The sequence below is a fragment of the Babylonia areolata genome, chromosome 2 (genome assembly GCF_041734735.1).
Source record: "Babylonia areolata isolate BAREFJ2019XMU chromosome 2, ASM4173473v1, whole genome shotgun sequence".
Lineage (NCBI taxonomy): Eukaryota > Metazoa > Mollusca > Gastropoda > Neogastropoda > Buccinidae > Babylonia > Babylonia areolata.
This window is the reverse complement of record NC_134877.1, coordinates 51353932-51371716: the sequence shown is the minus strand read 5'-3', so window position 1 is coordinate 51371716 and position 17785 is coordinate 51353932. Positions and strand designations below refer to the sequence as shown.

The 17785-nt window shown below is 41.8% G+C and overlaps 1 protein-coding gene across 1 annotated transcript in view; it reads left to right on the top strand.

The window, feature by feature from the left end:
- Positions 1-17785, top strand: part of LOC143277682 (uncharacterized) — a 56461-nt gene that overhangs the window by 22929 nt on the left and 15747 nt on the right. The window contains exons 2-6 of the mRNA XM_076582602.1: positions 5875-6126; positions 7879-8012; positions 9632-9825; positions 11218-11245; positions 13660-13799. Of these exons, the coding sequence (XP_076438717.1) occupies positions 5875-6126; positions 7879-8012; positions 9632-9825; positions 11218-11245; positions 13660-13799 (748 nt within the window). The remainder of the gene's footprint in view (positions 1-5874; positions 6127-7878; positions 8013-9631; positions 9826-11217; positions 11246-13659; positions 13800-17785) is intronic.

Below are 17785 nucleotides of genomic sequence, written 5' to 3'. Positions count from 1 at the left end.
CTGCACTCTTTTGCCCTATTTCAATTGCACGCTGAAAGCAACGAAGAAGGGGAAACTCCGGTCTGCGAAGTCATAAATGGAAATAAGCGGTGAACAGGCATTAATCGTCTCCCCTAGACCTACTGAATCAAGATAGCGTATGAATGTAGTCGGTTTTCAACGGTTTTACTGGCTACCCTCCTCCGTAAGTTGCGACTTTAGCAGGGTCCCATCGATTCTTCGAACTTAGCCAAATTTCCGACGCAAAGTTAGAAGAAAAAAAAATATTGAAAGTTCAGGCTTTCTGTGGAATGTTTTAATTGATGTTTCATTCTGTGGTTTGTGTGACTCACGAAAATTCATCGAAGGACCTATGTGTTCATAAAATCGACGCAACGTGAAGTGAACAAATATGGCGTCTTCGAAAACATCATCTGCTAAGCGACTCACAGCAATTCTCAATGAATCCCAACGGTTAGGTTGTGAAGTTAAAGCATGACCTGTTGCACACATGAACTGTGATTCTATCTGAATATATACAGGCAACAGGCTTCTTGATACTTTCCTCGTTTGGCTACAAACAGCTATGAATGTAGGTTACTCTTCACGCTCTGGCCGCATCACTGTAACTGCAGATCTAAATGTTGTATTTCCTTTGAGCACCACTTTTGATTTTCAAACAATCAGTGTGTTGTATTATGTAACTGCAGATCTAAATGTTGTCTTTATTTCAGCACCACTTTTGATTTTCAAACGATCAGTGTGTTGTATTATGTAACTGCAGATCTAAATGTCTTTCCTTTGAGCACCACTTTTGATTTTCAAACAATCAGTGTGTTGTTATATTATGTAACTGCAGATCTAAATGTTGTCTTTCCTTTGAGCACCACTTTTGATTTTCAAACAATCTGTGTATTGTTGTATTATGTATATTATTTGTTTCAGACACTTTGCTTAATAGATTAGCACTAAACATGTCACGGTAAAACCAGATAACCGTGACCGGCAAACCCTTAAACTTAAAATGTTTTGAAGACAGATATAAAATTTGTAGTCTGAGACAACTGAATGGAAATATGTGTTCACTCATGTACTGTGATGTTATCGGAACATTTTGAGGTACATAGATCTACCAGCACTTTCTTCAAATGGCTAAATTTAGTCTTGAAATTAGGTCACTACACGCACTGACTACATTACGGTGACTACTGTTCTAAACAGTGTGTGTGTTTATCGCACTACCTGTGGCCATTCACACAAATACTGTGCTGCACGAGATCTGTATTAGCTAAATTCATAAACACTCTGATTACCTGGAATTTAATAAAAATAATAATAATAAATCATAAATTTTCTATGGCGCGATATCCAGTACTGATGCTGCTCAAAGCGCCTTACATCATCTGGCCAGATATAAACATAACATAAAACATTTCAACAGCTCAATCCAATGCGTTCACGGAATTAATAAAAAAGAAAAAAAGAAAGACAAAAAAAGCATGATCCACCAAACAATAAAAATATCAAGTAAATAATCCTTAGATTAAAAAGAAATACATTCCTTAAAAACACACATTTTTAGACACACACATACATGCGCGCGTACACTCACACTCGCGCGCGCGCACGCACACACACACACACACATTCACGCGCGCGCGTCTAGATACATTAAATATATGAACTGCACTAAAACAGGATTATGTGAGTATAAATATCTCTAGCATAAAACTCCATATGCTGAACAGACTTTGGACTATCCATCGTGCTGAGTACAGAAATGTTTGCGGAAAAGCTGTGTTTTCAAATCTGACTTGAAGGTCTGGAGATCAGGAGCATTTCTGAAGACGATGGCAAAGAATTCCAAATTTGGGGTACTTGAGCCATAAAAGACCTATTCCCTGCACATTTTAAATTAGTTCTTGGGACTTTAAGTAACAGTTCAGAACTGGATCTTAGCGTTCTACATGGTTCGTATGTTTTGTTAAGATGCTTCAGGTGGATGGGGGAAATCTGCCTGTAAACCATGATAACAACAGGAATGGATGAACAGAACACATGATTTCGTCGTGGTTTTGGGGGACGGTTTGTCAAATCTGAACCTCGTGAATGTTCGAAACAGTTCTGATGTTTGCTTTTATTGGTTACCGCTTCTCTGTAGATTTCTGCATTGGAAGCAAGCCATAACACAAACGAGTTTTTCGAGTGCGCAGTACTAAAAAATAAAAATAATAAAATCCTAAATGCTCAGGCAAATGGCTGATAAAGCCAAAAAACCGTGACATTGATATAATAAAGGTATGAAAACTACTCACCAATCTGCGGCCGTACACAAAGTTGGTCAGAGAGTCTGAACTAACCGGAAATCTTGGATGTTTTGCTTGTTGGCTGTGGCAGGTGACTGACGACAGTCTATGATACCCGACAGCTGTTGAGGAGGTCGACAATGGTCATCAATGAGGCTGTATCCATGGAGTCTACTGCTGCTGCTCATTGTGTCTGTCGCATGTCCTTATGGCGTCACGTATTCACGACGTGTGCAGGTGTGTAAGTTAAGGTTTAAGATCCCATTGTTTTTTGTTGTTGTTGTTTTTTTTGGGGGGGGGGTTGTTTTTGTTTTTTGCAGTCCCATCATCTGCACCGTTTCAGTGGCATTACTCCCACGCCGCTCATTTAGATTCTCCCATACACGGCCACACCCGGGTTCGTCCTTCACAGTTCCAGCGTCGGCAGTCCGCAGGGAACCATCGATGTTAGGTCGCCAGGAGGCCACACACCAGAGGAGACCCTGCACTGCTGCCGAGTCACTTCGGTGGTGTTCAGTGGTGCCTGCTCTGATTCAACGTACTTAGAACACCACCTACTAAACCCCCTACTAACGACAATAATGGCTTAGTCGCGGAGCCAGATGAGTGAGCGTCCCTCCCAGTGTGGAGACCGCCACCACGTCCCTCAAACAACAGCCCCCCATGAATCTGCCAACACTGAAGACACTGACAGGACTCGCCCCAAGCACAGAAGTGGAGGGGGGGTAACGAAACTGAGGTCACCATGAGAGCCGGCCATGAAAGGCCACAGACTTTGAGACTGTTTTGTTTACATTGATGATGATGACGGACGATGACGATGACAATGTTGCTATGGAGGCCCATTTTGGTTTGGGACTGCGTGACAAGCTCTACGCTTCCTGTCATAATGATATCCCGGCGTCAACCAGGCCCGAGAGATACAAACACTTGCAGTGTTGGTCAGGTAATTAGAGCAACACACCCAAAGACGCATTCTTGAAGTGGAATACACTCGACTGTGTGGTCCCAGTCTCCCCATTTAAGCCCACAGTACACTCAACTCTGGGTAGGAGCCGGCAACGGGCCGAAAAACCCACCTCCGCTGGGATTCGAACCCGCGTCCTCCCAGCCGTCAGTTCGCGACGCTAACCACTTCGCCACGGCGGCTGGTTTAAGATTTTTTTGATTTTTTTTACGGCTATCGGGGCAGTGAATTCACATCTAAGACTCAGCATAGCCTGGAAGGCGGGACCCAGTCCTGTCCTTCCGCCGTTCTAACCTTTGCCTTTCGAAGTCAGGTACATATTTATACCAGGACGGAATGAGAAAAATCGAAGAAAAGTGTCTTTCCTAAGAACACTACACCATGCCGAAACGGAACCTCGAACCCTAGTCACTGTGTGGGAATACTGTATCAGAAGTACGACGCCTTACCGATCCTACCAAAGCGCCTCCGTTATGTGTATGGATATGGATATATATAATTTAAATTTTAAAAAAGAAACAAAATTTGAAGGACAAAAAGAGAGAAATAAAGGATTGCAGGTTGTAGACGGGTTGCGAAGCAGGCATCAAAATGACGAAAATATATATCAGAAACGAAATATTTTGTTTCTGTCCCAGCCGACAAGACGGCCATTTCAGGGCTGGATAACTCGCCAATAAATAAATCCATACTATTCAAAAAGCCAGATGATATTAAGAGGTCAATCAAAGTTAAAAAAAAAATAATAATAATAATAATAATAAAAAGATCAATACACAGTCAGATTAATGAGCTGAGCAATGGAAAGGTTACAGATCAAATTATTCAAAATACTTTTCATACAGATTTTACTGACGATAGGCAGGCGATGTAAAGACGGATGAAAAGAATATTTTCCACTTTTTACATTAAAAAAAAATAAAGATTGACATGCACAAGCCTTTTTTCTTTTTTCTTTTTTTTTTTTATCCCGTACCCGTACAGTTCCATTCTTCTCCATCCTGTCACAACCACTCCCATCATCAGCAAAATCAAACATCGACTACACTTTGATAAGTAGGGACAAATTCGAACACAGGAGAAAAAGAACAATAGTATCAGTAGCAAATACACTGAGCAATAATTGCAGTTACAGAAATGTTTACAGTCACAACGCATGTGTGTGGTGTGTGTGTTTAGTGTGTGCGCGCGTGTGTGTTTTTGTGTGTGTACAAGATGACAAACGACCGTTTGCTGAGGAAAAGAAAATATATGTAAGAACAACGAAAAGGGAAGAAATTGCGATTTGCGTACGAAGGGAGACAACACAAATAATGAAAGAAAAAAATAATCTTGCTGTTTGAAATAGTGCTTTCCCTCCCTTGTATCACAAAATACGAATCTTGGATGACTGCAAAGATGTTCTCTCTTTTATCGGGGGGGGAGGGGGGGTCCCAGAGTACATCATTCATTTCAAATACAAGTTTCTTCATTATAACAGTTTTATTACTGAAGAAACTCTGTCAGACTTTGTTAGGAAGGGTGGGGGTTGTGGTGGGGTCTATTGAATGACGAGGCAGTCAGTTACCCATGAAGAGGAGACAAAAGGAGAAGGAGGAAGTGATTTAGATTTCCTGTTTTCCTCCCTCTCACATTTTAACAAAGCCAAAAATACAGTTGAATGCTTATTGTTTCTATCCCTATCTGTCTCTGTCTTTTGTATGTATTTTTAACGATTTTTTTTTTTAATACCAGAGTACTTGATGTAAATTTGCTTTTGTGTTATAATCTTTTCACTTATGTTTGGTTTCTTTCACTTTTATAATTCATCATCCGCGCGCGTCAGTGTTAAACCACTCTTGCTCTAGACCCAAGTTGGGATGCCCGGGCCTCTATCGGTATAAATCGTATGGATCCCCGCCGAATGGAAATTTTGTGCTGGAAATTTCTTCCTTTCTATCGTTCGTTCTCTCTCTATCTGTCTCTCTGTCTCTGTCTCTCTCTGTCTGTCTGTCTCTCTCTCTCTCTCTCTCTCTTGTTTTTGGAGGGGTTTTTTGTGTTGTTGTTTTTTTCCTTCTTTCTTTTTTGTCTTGTCATATCTTCTGCCTTGTTGTCCATACATCTGCACTTTTTTTTTCAAGAAAGCCTTGAATATTTTCTTGTCAGTTTGTGGACTTGATAACTGAGCAGTGTAACATGGACTTGATAACTGACAGTCTAACATGAACTTGATAACTGAGCAGTTGTACCGTGTTGGATTTTCTTATATGTGCACCACGGATGTTTGGGGTACATGTTGGTTTTGTATGCCAATTATTATTTTATGTGTATCTGTGAATTGTGTTTATGTTCATTTTTACTTAATCATCCGTCAGAATGTTGACCGAGTGATCAATGTTGCAGGCATGTTCTAGGTTTATGTGCATGAATATAAAAGTACGTGTGCTTTATTCTATTTTCCTTTTTTTTCTTTGTTTGTTTGTCTACGGATCAACATTTTTCAGACTTGGTATGACCATGTGTGGTCGGTTGGGCTTTGATCAAACAGCAACACCAACCATAACAATAAAGAAAATAGAAAGAGAGGGAAAAAGAAAGAAAGAATCAATACCTGTTTCAGCATGAAGACGGAACTGTGAGGAGGAGGAGGAGGGGGTTGCCGAGGGGCCTTGGGGTTGGGGGCGCCAGGGGGGATGAGGAAGAGAAGCAGGTGGGTGGCAGCGGGGTGCCCGTCTCCAGGACTGCCCCTGCCCCTGCCCCTGCCCCTGCCCCCTGCCCCTCGCAGTGCCGCCTGGTGGTGTGGCGGGTGTCGGTACTGCTGTGTCGCCACTCAGAGACCGTCCACCTGCAGCAGTTGACGCGATGCGTCCGCTCCCTGCCTCGTCCCACCATGGTGTGAGTAAAAGAAGGAGAGAGGAGCGGGGAAGAGTGGGGGGTGGGGGTGGGGGAGAGAAAGACAGACTGAGAGAGGGAAAGAGACAGAGAGATTTCAGTTTCTCAAGGAGGCTTCGCTGCGTTCGGACAAATCCATATACGCTACAACCACATCTGCCAGGCTGATCTTCCTGACCAGCAGCATAACCCAACGCGCTTAGCCAGAGGACAAGACTCTCGTTGCCATGGGTTCTTTTTCAGCGCGCCAAGTGCGTACTGCACACGGGACCACGGTTTATTGTCTCATCCGAATTACCACACGCTCAGTTCGATTTTCCTGTCAAACTTGGGAGCCGGAAAGGGCGAGAGCGGGATTCGAAACCAGACCCTCACGGACTCTGTATTGGCACATGAGCGTCTTAACCATTCTGCCACCAGAGAGAGAGAAAGAGAGAGAGAGAATAAAAAAAAAAGTATAGAATTTTATTCAGTGAGGCCAAAGCAAGAGAAAGAGAAAAAAGAGAATAAAATTGAACTTTTTTTTCAGTGAGATCAAAGCAAGCGAGAGAAGAGAATTTGATTTTTTTTTTTTTTTTAGTCCAGATCCCCATTTGAAAAGGCGTGACCACGAATCATATTTTGGAGAATATAGCTTGTAAGACACCATCTGTTAATAATCATACAGAAAAAAACAATAAAAATCAAGTAATCCATGGGACTAGCAAAATCAGGAATAAAGTATGAATATCAAAGTCTTTACTTTTTGAAACCTGTTATATACAGAATCTGTCAACTGTAAATAGTGTTATGAAAATGCAATGTCCTTTCTGTTAAATACTTTGTATAGATACCTAGCTAGAGAGAGTGTTTGTGTGCGTGCGTGTTTGTGTGTGTCTGTAAGTCTGTCTGTCTGGGTGCATGCGTGTGTGTGTGTGTGTGTGTGCTTTGTATGTCTGTATTTGTGTGTGCGTTTCGTGTGTCTGTGTGTGCCGGTGTGTGTGCGTCCATTTGCAGCAACTGGCACGATGCGTCCTTTCCCCGCCTCATCCCACACTAGTATGAGTGAGAGCGGTGAGGGAATATAGCGTTAGAAGAGGGTGTGTGTGTGAATGTGTGTGTGTGTGTGTGTGTGGGCGGGGGAGTTGGGGGGGGGTCAGATATGTTTGTGTGGCCGATGTGCATTTGATATCAATTCATATGAATCTCTCCATGTACAGCGTATTGGCACCGATGTCAATATTTTTATCATTGCTAAGTATTATCGGTTGTCCCATCAGTCGACATCATCATCGTCAGCGCCACAGATATCACCAGGACTAACCATTACCACCACCAGTAGAACGAGCAAAAACAGAGTTTGGCAATAGCAGCTGCAACAGAAGGATGCCTACAGTGGTTGCTGTCGTTATAACAATAACATAAATCATAATCATGATGACAAAAATAATATTCGTGCAGAAGAGAAGCTGTGGCAGAATCAGACGTTCGATTTCTATCCAGTGTTCACCAGTGATCAGGGTTCGAGGCCCCGTTTTCGGCATGGTGATTTGGCCAAGGGAGAGGCACTTCACTGATTTTCCTGACGCCACCCAGGTGTGAATGAGTACCTGATTTCGGCTGGGGAAAGTCAAACGGCGGAAGGAGAGAACTGGGCCCCACCTTCCTGTGCCGAGCTCCAGACACAGTGGATTCACTGCCTTCATGACTATGGGACCTTTGACGCTGCTTTATATATATATATATATATAATATATATAACCTTTGTCCGTGCAGAGATCTGAGATTCTCTTCACCAAAGTTCTGCAACTGCACGCTGTGGAACTGGTTGTGGAAAATGTCCACTCCTTCAGTTTGGACTGTCTTCCCGCCTGTTTGTTCTAGGCTGCTCATCAGTAACTGTGGTCACGGTCAGTAGTTTCTGTAGTTATCTGTCTGTCTATCTGTGTCTTTTGTGTCTGGCTGTCGCAGTGTATGTATATGTGTTTATGTATGTTTTGTAATTTGGACTGTTCCCACCTGGTTAAATCCCCCCCCCCCCCCTCTCTCTCTCTCTCTCTCTGTGCTTCTTTCTCGTTGGGATGGGAGTAGCTTCCCTTGTTGTTTGCCAGCCAAAAAAGACGCTCAAATCTCCAGCAGAAACTTTATCACCACTTTGTGGAGAAATCTAATCTGTCATGCCTGTTGGAACTCCCATCGACGCTGGGAAACATGCTGAACACAATGCTACAAGACAAAAGGCAGAGACGATCAAACTGTCATCGTCCTCAGACTGACAACCCCCCCAACCCCCCCTCACACCCCCCCCTTGTACAAGCTCAACATCTAATGCTGCTGTGTACCGCCGAAGAAGTCTGTCTCAGATGAACATAGACACGAGAAGAGCTGCTTCACACAGACTGAACCAAGAGAGAAAGGCAAATGAACGTGTATCGTCTTCCTCCGGTTTATTTCTGCCGCCAACTCCATCCAGTCTGGTCACTGCCATTGACAATGAAGCTGTCTGTACTGTTCAAGTTGTTTATGACCACCACCACCACCACCCCCACCCCCACCCCCCATTCCTCTGCACCCCTGTTACGGAGCGACGCACGGCGTGACGACCAACAGACTGACATGACACGAGGTGATACAGAAGTATGTGCAGTGATAGTCCTTCAGGACGAAGCCGCGGGTGCAGACACATTGTGCGATGCAGAAATGTTTTGAGTAGGAACAGCGTTGCAAGACTGACTCAGATAAAGCGGATAATTCCCAACATGACAGTGAACTTAATGAACCGATGCATGAAAACGTTTACCCGGGAGTTGTCTTTGCCGACGGATAATCTTGCTGTGTAATGTAGTTGGCCAAGAAAACGGACAATTTAGTGAATATAATTTTTATTCAAAAACATTAACCCAAACGCTTATGAAAATGGTAAGAAAGAAATTCATCATCCGGATATTATCATGACTGGTTTTGCAGTCTGATTTTGTCTCCAGTTGTGTGTGAAAAAATTGTGATGATACAGATAAATTACATCTGTCTTTGTGTAACATATGATAAGTGATATGTAATAGAATCGATGTTATGAATTTTTTTGCAGTTTGCAAGTTATCTTTATCTCGTTAAATTTGTTGTATTTACAACCCCATTCCTTACCCTGTCCCCCTGTGAATTGGCTTAAATGGGTCTCACCACAGTAAATCTTTCGTATTCGTATTCTCTGTCTCGTTTCTTAAATGCAACTGTGTATTGTGGACCTGGCGACAGGCGAGTACCAAGTTGTTGGTTTGTTGTTTTTGGTTTAAGTTAGTTTTTTTTGTTTGTTTGTTGTTGTTGTTGTTGTTTTTGGGGGGTGGGGGTTGTTTATTTAGTTGTTTTTTTCGTGTGTGTATATTTTTTGTGTGTTTTGTTTTGTTTTTTAAGAACGCAAGAGAAATGAACGAGCATTTTGATACTTCTTTACGAAAACATAACATCGAAGCGATGCTATATACAAAAAGGTCCTTTTTTTTTTTAGCTGTTTCTGCATTGTGTCCTGAAGGTAAAATATGGCCATACCAGGGCCAGAGAGCCCATTCAGGGGGTGGTCTGGCTGGTGAGGTGCCCCTCAGAAACCCTCCACATGGCGTCCCCGTCCATCACATGTACCGCGTCTGGAGCACAATCCATGGTCACTTCACCAAGAGGAACGCCGAAACTGGGCTCACAAATCGACTTCTCCGAGACATTACAGAGGTACTAACTAACGTTACACCTATCCTCATGCTAAAGTGGCACTTTAAATGTTCTGCTTGCCTTTTACAGACGTCATTGACTCCGAACACCGTGTTGCTCCAGTGACAGGATATGTGTTGTGCTCATTGACTCCAAATGCTGTTTTTCTCTGGTGGTTGTGGATATGTTTTATACACATTGACTCTGACAGGCCCAACAATTGGCTTATATCACATATTGACATAAGTTAACAGTTGGGCCAACAGCACAGTGAGAGTTGTATTATCAATGGTTTCTCCAATACAGTGGGAAATCATTTACAGTTTAGTCGTTTGTGAAGGACTGTGACTCTCAAACTAGGAGGCAGAATTGCACTGGCTCTTAGTGCTGCAGCCTTGGGGGCTAGTTGGCCTTTGGGAACCATCCCAACGCCCACTGTCCTAAAACTCTCTTGGCCGAGAGAGTGGGAATGTAACTTAGGCAAGACACAAAAGCCCAAATAGTCGGGACAGCAGTTGCCACCGTTGCTGTTTTGATGGTCATAGTCGGACACGACTGACTATCGTATATATATATATATATATATATATATATATAGACTCTGAATACTTTGCCTCTCCAGTGTTTGGATATGTATTGTGAACATTGATGCTGGATACTGTGTTTCTCTAGTGATTGTGGATATGTTTTGTGCATATTGACTCATAATACTTTGTCTCTTTAGTGACTGTGGTAATGTTTTGTGCATATTGACTCCGAATACTGTGTACTCCAGTGACTGGATATGTTTTATACATATTGACTCTGAATACTTTGCCTCTCCAGTGAGTGGATATGTTTTGTGCATATTGACTCCGAAAACTGTCTTTCTCCGGTGATTGTGGATATGTTTTGTACATATTGACTCTGAATACTGTGTCTCTCTGGTGACTGTGGGTATGTTTTGTACATATTGACTCAGAATACTGTGTCTCTCTGGTGACTGGATGTTTTGTGTACATTGACTCTAAATACTATTTTTCTGTTGTGATTGTAGATATGTTAGTGAAACAAAACAGTGAAAATGAATGCAGTACAACTATTCAGTATTGACGTATGTGCCAATACATTATTTGTTTGCTGTTGTTATTTGGGGGGGGGGGGGGGTCTTTCTTTTTTGTTGCAAAACGACATCAAAAGATATTCAATATTCGAAATCCCTTCATTCTTCGTACCATTTCATGCACCTGTCATCGAACGAACGCATTACACGATATATAAACATATGCACAAAATAAGCTGTTGCGGGTCTTAGATCAAGTTCAGTTACGGTTGTGAAGGTGGTTGTAATAATTGTAGTAGCAGCAATATCAGCAACAACAATTGACTCTACGAATATGCCAGTGACTTACCACAGTCTATCTTGCTTTCCAGGTTCTCACACGGAGGAAGCGAGAAACAGGTAAAGACGAAGAGCATGATGAGGTAAACGTTAGTAAGAAAGATGCTGAAGAAGTTGAAACCACCACACAAAGGGAACCAGAAACTGATAAGAACGAAGAGCCTGATAAGGTACACATTAAACTCGTGAATGCCAAGAGTAACAAAAACGCTGAAGAACTTGAAACTACCACACAAAGGAAACCAGAAATTGATAAAGGCAAAGAGCATGATAAGATACACATTAAACTCCTGAATGCCGAGAGTGATAAAGACACTGAACAAGCTGAAAACACCACACAAGAACAACACGACCAAAAACCGGAGACTACCACTGAAGAGAGTACAGAAAAAGGACAGAAAAAAAATGAAGAAATTGAGATACAGATCACAGAGGAAGATGTCGTAAAAAAAACTAACGAAGGTACAAGGGAAGACGAAGAAGAAAAAATTCGCATAATTGTGAAAGAAGGTAAGGACCAAAACACGACCGAAGAAAGTCAGAGCCAAAACACGACTGAAGAAAATCGGAATCAGGGCCAAAACACGACAGAAGAAAATCAGAATCAGGGCCAAAACACGACGGAAGAAAACAAAACACACAGCGGATCAGAGGAAGCTAGAACAGGGGGAGGCGAACATATTGCTAGCTCTACCAACACATCTGAAGACAGTAACGAACCACAGGCAACAGGGCACACGGCAGAAAAATCAGACAAGGACCATCACATGGCTGAAAATGTCCACCTCAAAATAATTAGTAACACCACAGAGGCGAAAGACAACGAAGCGGGAGAAACTGTTGCTGAACAAAAAGAGACAGAACAAGCAGAAAACGAAGACTGGGCTGATCAGTCTGAGGAATGGATGGCATTAAAACGGGTACCCGTACAGGTTCCATATCACAAGGAAGAGTGTGATGAAAACACAAAAAACACACTCACAAAAGTTGACGAAAACGAAGGAAGTGATAATGACGACCTGTGGAGAAGAACACAAAACGACGAAGACGATGAATATGGATCGATCGGTGCCGAGAATATGTTCTTTGAAAGACTTGAAAACGAAGATAAGGAGAACGGAAATGATGATGATGATGATGATGATGACGATGATGATGATGATGATGATGATGATGATGATGATGATAAAAATGACAGCAGTGACAACGACGAAGACGATGAATCCGATTCAGCAGTCGATGTTCTTCCTGTCAGCACCCGAGTCCTGATAATGCCGTTCCAAAGCAAGCCATTTGCAAGTGATGACACGGAAAATGATATACGCAGCATATACGCCAGTCTGCAAAGCGTTCAGGAGTTCGCCCAGTCCTCGTCCCAAGACTTCGAGGATTCTCTGGGCATTGGAGGATTCGGCGTGGAGATGGATTCGGAAAACACCTTTGATTTACCACTGCCTGTCGAAAGGCAATTGCTTGATATATGTAGGTATAAGCATTTCCACCTGGTAATACGCCCCTAAGAGTTTCATCGACAACGAGATCATTGGCAAGGGCGTTGATATGTTGTTATACGGCCATTGTTTGATCAGTTCATTGCGTTATTTTTTAAAAAACAACAACAAAAACCACGTGTGAGGAAAGTGATCATTATTTCATTTTTCATAACACTACCAAGTTTTCGTGCCATTTGTTCCCTGTTGAACATTTAACAATATTTAAGAAAAATATCTTTGCGTACCGTTTTAATGGATCAGTGAAATAAATTCAGCAAATTGTAAACTCTGGTGAACAACAAATTGTTCTCGAAGTCTATGACCTCTTACGGGCGAAAAAAAAAGTTAACAGTTCATCTTGATTTGTGTTATTATCTGTTGTGTTTAAACTGTAGTCACTTCTGGTGTGGATTGCCTGTGGTGACAATTGCTTTTAATTGTTTTTCTTTAACCGTTTTGCTCTGTTCTTTTTTCTTTTCTTTTTTTTTTTTTTTTTTAATTTAGTTCCGTGTTCTGTTGCTTTTACATCAAATTTTCAACAGAACTAGGCACGAAAACTTGGATAGACTACCGCAGATTCTCTGTCTCTCTCTGTCTGTCTCTCCCTCTCTCTTACCCCATGCTTTTCGTCTTTTTTAGCGCATTACTAAAACCATATCATTCTGGAACGTAGTAAATGATATCACTTTATTTTCACTTTTAACTGTTTATTTTCTGTATCTCTATGTAGCTCTCTGTGTATCTCTCCCCTCCCCCTACCCAACCCCTTCCATTCCTCCCTCCGCGACCGCTCTCTCTCATATATGCACAGACACATTAATGTAGATTTTATATCGATGTTTGTTTGTTTGTTTTCAAGTAACTGTGCAGAATACATCTTTGTTTCCATAAGACATATCAAATCCTGAACATGTGAAATGCGACCCCCAGCAATATAAAAAAAAAAAGCCATGAAAGCAGATTTCTTTTCTTCTTCCAAAGCAACAGATGTCAAGAGGTCGGTAGACCCGAACGGCCCAAAAGGTAACAGGAACATACGATCTCACAAAGACGCCGAAGACATGGACATTGTTATCACGAAAACTGACCACGGCATGGATATCGATGCTGTGGAGCATCCGGTGAGTGCTTCTTCTTTCCGTTCTCAAACGGCAGTGTTGTCTGTCTCTTTGTATCTCTATCTTTCTGTCTGTCTGTTTCTCTCTCTCTCTCTCTCTCTCTCTCTCTCTCTCTCTCTCTCTCTCTCTCTCGCTCCTAGTTTGTGTGTGAGTAGTATATGCTGACTTCTTTTCTTTTTTTCGTTTCTCTTCCTTTCTATTTTCTTGTTCTTTCTTCACGAGTTCGTGAATATGTATGTAATCTTGTTAGTGGCCTGTGGATATATCTTACTCTTCCCCCCTTTTTTTTCTTCTCGATTTAGTACTCTGATTTTTTCTTGCACTTGATGTTTTCATTTTGTGCGTTTTCCGTTTTTTATGCCCAGGGCTGGGTGGAAAAAAGCATATGCATTCGCTTATCTCAATAGCCTGGTAAACTAAAAATTCGTTTTATTTTCGTTTCGTCTCTCTCTCTCTCTCTCTCTCTCTTTGACTCCTGATGGAAATATTGAAAAATAATGGGTTGTCTGGGAAATTTATGAATGCTATCTTTGCCATTTATAAATCTGTGGTGTCTTGTGTGAGAGTGGGCAATGCGATTTTTTAATTTTTTTTTTCTGTCCTGTTGGAGTGCGACAAGGCTGCATTCATAGCCCAGTATTATTTTCAATATTCATAAATGATATTGCAACTGCCTTTGAAGCTAATGATGTTCATGGCATCCAACTGCTTCCAAATCTACTCCTGCTGTTCTTCTTGTTTGCGGATGACATAGTTCTCATTGCAGATACACCACGAGGTCTTCACAATCAACTTGATATTCTTAACAGTGCATGTAAAGACTTACATTTGAACATTAACAAACATAAAACAAGGACCAGCCGCCGTGGCGAAGTGGTTAGCGTCGCGAACTGACGGCTGGGAGGACGCGGGTTCGAATCCCAGCGGAGGTGGGTTTTTCGGCCCGTGGCCGGCTCCTACCCATTATTGAGTGTGCTGTGAGCTTAAATGGGGAGACTGGGGCCACACAGTTGAGTGTATTCCACTTCACGGATGCGTCTTTGGATGTGTTGCTCTAATTACCTGACCAACACTGCAAGTGTCTGTATCTCTCGGGCCTGGTTAACGCCGGGATATCATTATGACAGGAAGCGTAGTGTACAGCCTTGTCACTCAGTCCCAAACCAAAATGGACTTCCATAGCAACATCGTCATCGTCATTCTCCTCCTCATTCATCATCATCAGTATAAACAAAACTGTCTCAAAGTCTGTGGCCTTTCATGCCCTGCTCTCATAGTGACCTCAGTTTCGTTACCCCCCGGCCCCTCCACTTTTGTGCTTGGGGCGAGTCCTGTCAGTGTCTTCAGTGTTGGCAGATTCATGGGGGGCTGTTGTTTGAGGGACGTGGTGGCGGTCTCCACACTGGGAGGGACGCTCACTCAGTCTGGCTCCGCGACTAAGCCATTATTGTCGTTAGTAGGGGGTTTAGTAGGTGGTGTTCTAAGTACGTTGAATCAGAGCAGGCACCACTGAACACCACCGAAGTGACTCGGCAGCAGTGCAGGGTCTCCTCTGGTGTGTGGCCTCCTGGCGACCTAACATCGATGGTTCCCTGTGGACTGCCGACGCTGGAACTGTGACGGACGAACCCGGGTGTGGCCGTTTATGGGGGAATCTAAATGAGCGGCGTGGGAGTAATGCCACTGAAACGCGCAGATGATGGGACAGAAAAAAAAGAAGAAGATAAAACAAAGGTAATGGTTTTTAGAAAGGGAGGTTTCTTGAGTAGATATGAGAAATGGAACCTTGATGGAAATGATTTAGAAGTTGTAAATTGGTACAACTATTTGGGTTTTATTTTTTCTACAAAAATGAGTGTTTGCAAAAGGGTAGATGCATTGGCTGTCAAAGGCAAGCGAGCTTGCTTCGATTGTGTTAAGTTGTAAGTAAGTTAAGTGAAATGACTAAAGCATGTTTCTTAAAAAATTTTGATACCCAAAATCAGCCTGTTCTATTGTATGCATCAGAAGTATGGGGATTACAAAAACTGGAAAATATTGAGAAAGTCCACACACTTGCAATTAAAAGATATCTTAATGTACCACTGAAAACACCAAATAAGTTTGTGTATGGAGAGACGGGTCGCTACCCATTATATGTCAACAGTGCAGTCAGATGTATCAGATACTGGTTAAGAGTAATAAAAATGGACAACAGACGTCTCCCCAAACAGGCATATACCATGCAAGTTACTCTAGACAACAGTGGGGGTCTCTCGCATAAAAGATACACTCTTTAGCCTAAGGTTTGTATACGTATGGCTGCAACAAGGGATTGGGTGCGAAAAATCGTTTATTTCATTGCTTAAACAACGTCTAACAGACATTTACGTACAAGAATGGGAAAGCTCCGTAATGCAGAAAAATATGTATAATTACTATAGAACATTTAAATTTACCTTTGAAAATGAAAGATATTTTGATTTTGTGAACATAAAATGTTTCAGAGACTGTATTGTCAAATTGCGCTTGGGACTATTACCTCTTAAAGGAGCTAGTTTCAAATCATTTTTCAACAATAATCAGGATAAACTTTGCAGCTTATGTGCAGTCACGGAAGATGGGGAACATGTAAAAATCAGTTATACGCTTTAAAAACATGTTGCAGCAGATTCAGACTAGAAGTTAACAAGGAGAAGACCAAGGTAATGATATGTAGGAAAGGCGGCCACCTTTCTAAGCATGAGCAATGGTTTTATGAGGGAACAGAGCTCGAAGTTGTAAACCGATATTGTTACCTTGGCTTTACATTCACAACAATGCTCAGCACCAAACAGGGTTGATCCCCTTGTGGTAAAAGCGAAAAAAGCTGCTTACGTTATGTGCAAAGCTTTTCAGAAATATAAAGAGATGACCAAAAGAATCTTCTTCAAAGTTTTTTATTCAAAGGTTTTACCAATTCTATTACATAGTTCAGAAATTTGGGAGCATAACAATTTACAACACATAGAACGAGTTCATCTGCTGGCGTGCAAAAGATTTTTGGGTGTTCCAATTGGCACTCCGTATAAATTGGTTTACGGTGAACTCGGAAGATACCCATTACATATCAGCAGCTTTGTTAGATGCATAAAGTACTGGTTTCGGTTACTGCGACTTACAGAAAATAGATTACAAACCCAAACATATAGAATGTTTATCAACATGGATGAACAGGGAAAGATTTGTTGGGCAACACATATTGGACAAATTCTTTGTAGTTGTGGTTTTCATTATGTTTGCCTGTATCAGGGAGCGGGGAATGAAAACATGTTTTTGATGTTATGCAGGCAATGGCTGATATATTCACACAGGACTGGTTTGCAGCAATTAGAGACAGAGACCGTTATGACGTATATCGTTCATTCAGATCGGTATTCGAGTGTGAGAAATATATCTCTGATATTGATATCTATTGTTTCAGGGTAGCGCTGACCCAGCTGCGTCTTAGTGTTCTGCCAATTAACAACAATTTACATAGGTACAACGACTGTCCTACCAGCAGGAATTGTGTTGTCTGCTCTGATCACATCGAAAATGAGCACCATTTTCTGTTTGTATGATCTCTGTACGCAGACTTGAGAAACAGATTCATAAATTCTATTGATAAACCCTTCACGCATATATTTAAAGCAAGCATATCGACAGATACCAGGTCTTTGGCTAAATTCACTCACGATGCGTTCAATAGAAGGAAATTATGGTTTAGCTAATAACGTTTGACTCTCTCTCTCTCTCTCTCTCTCTCTCTATCTCTATCCAGACAAAATCATTGGGGAAATGCTGAAGCATGCAAATTCCCTTATAATTGATTTCTTTGTAGAATTATTTAATCAGATGTTTGAAAATGGTACATTTCCACTAGAATGGGCAAAATCAATAATTATTCCTATACATAAAAAAGGTGATGTTAACAACCCAGATAACTATCGTGGAGTATCACTCACAAGCGTTCTAAGTAAAGTTTACAC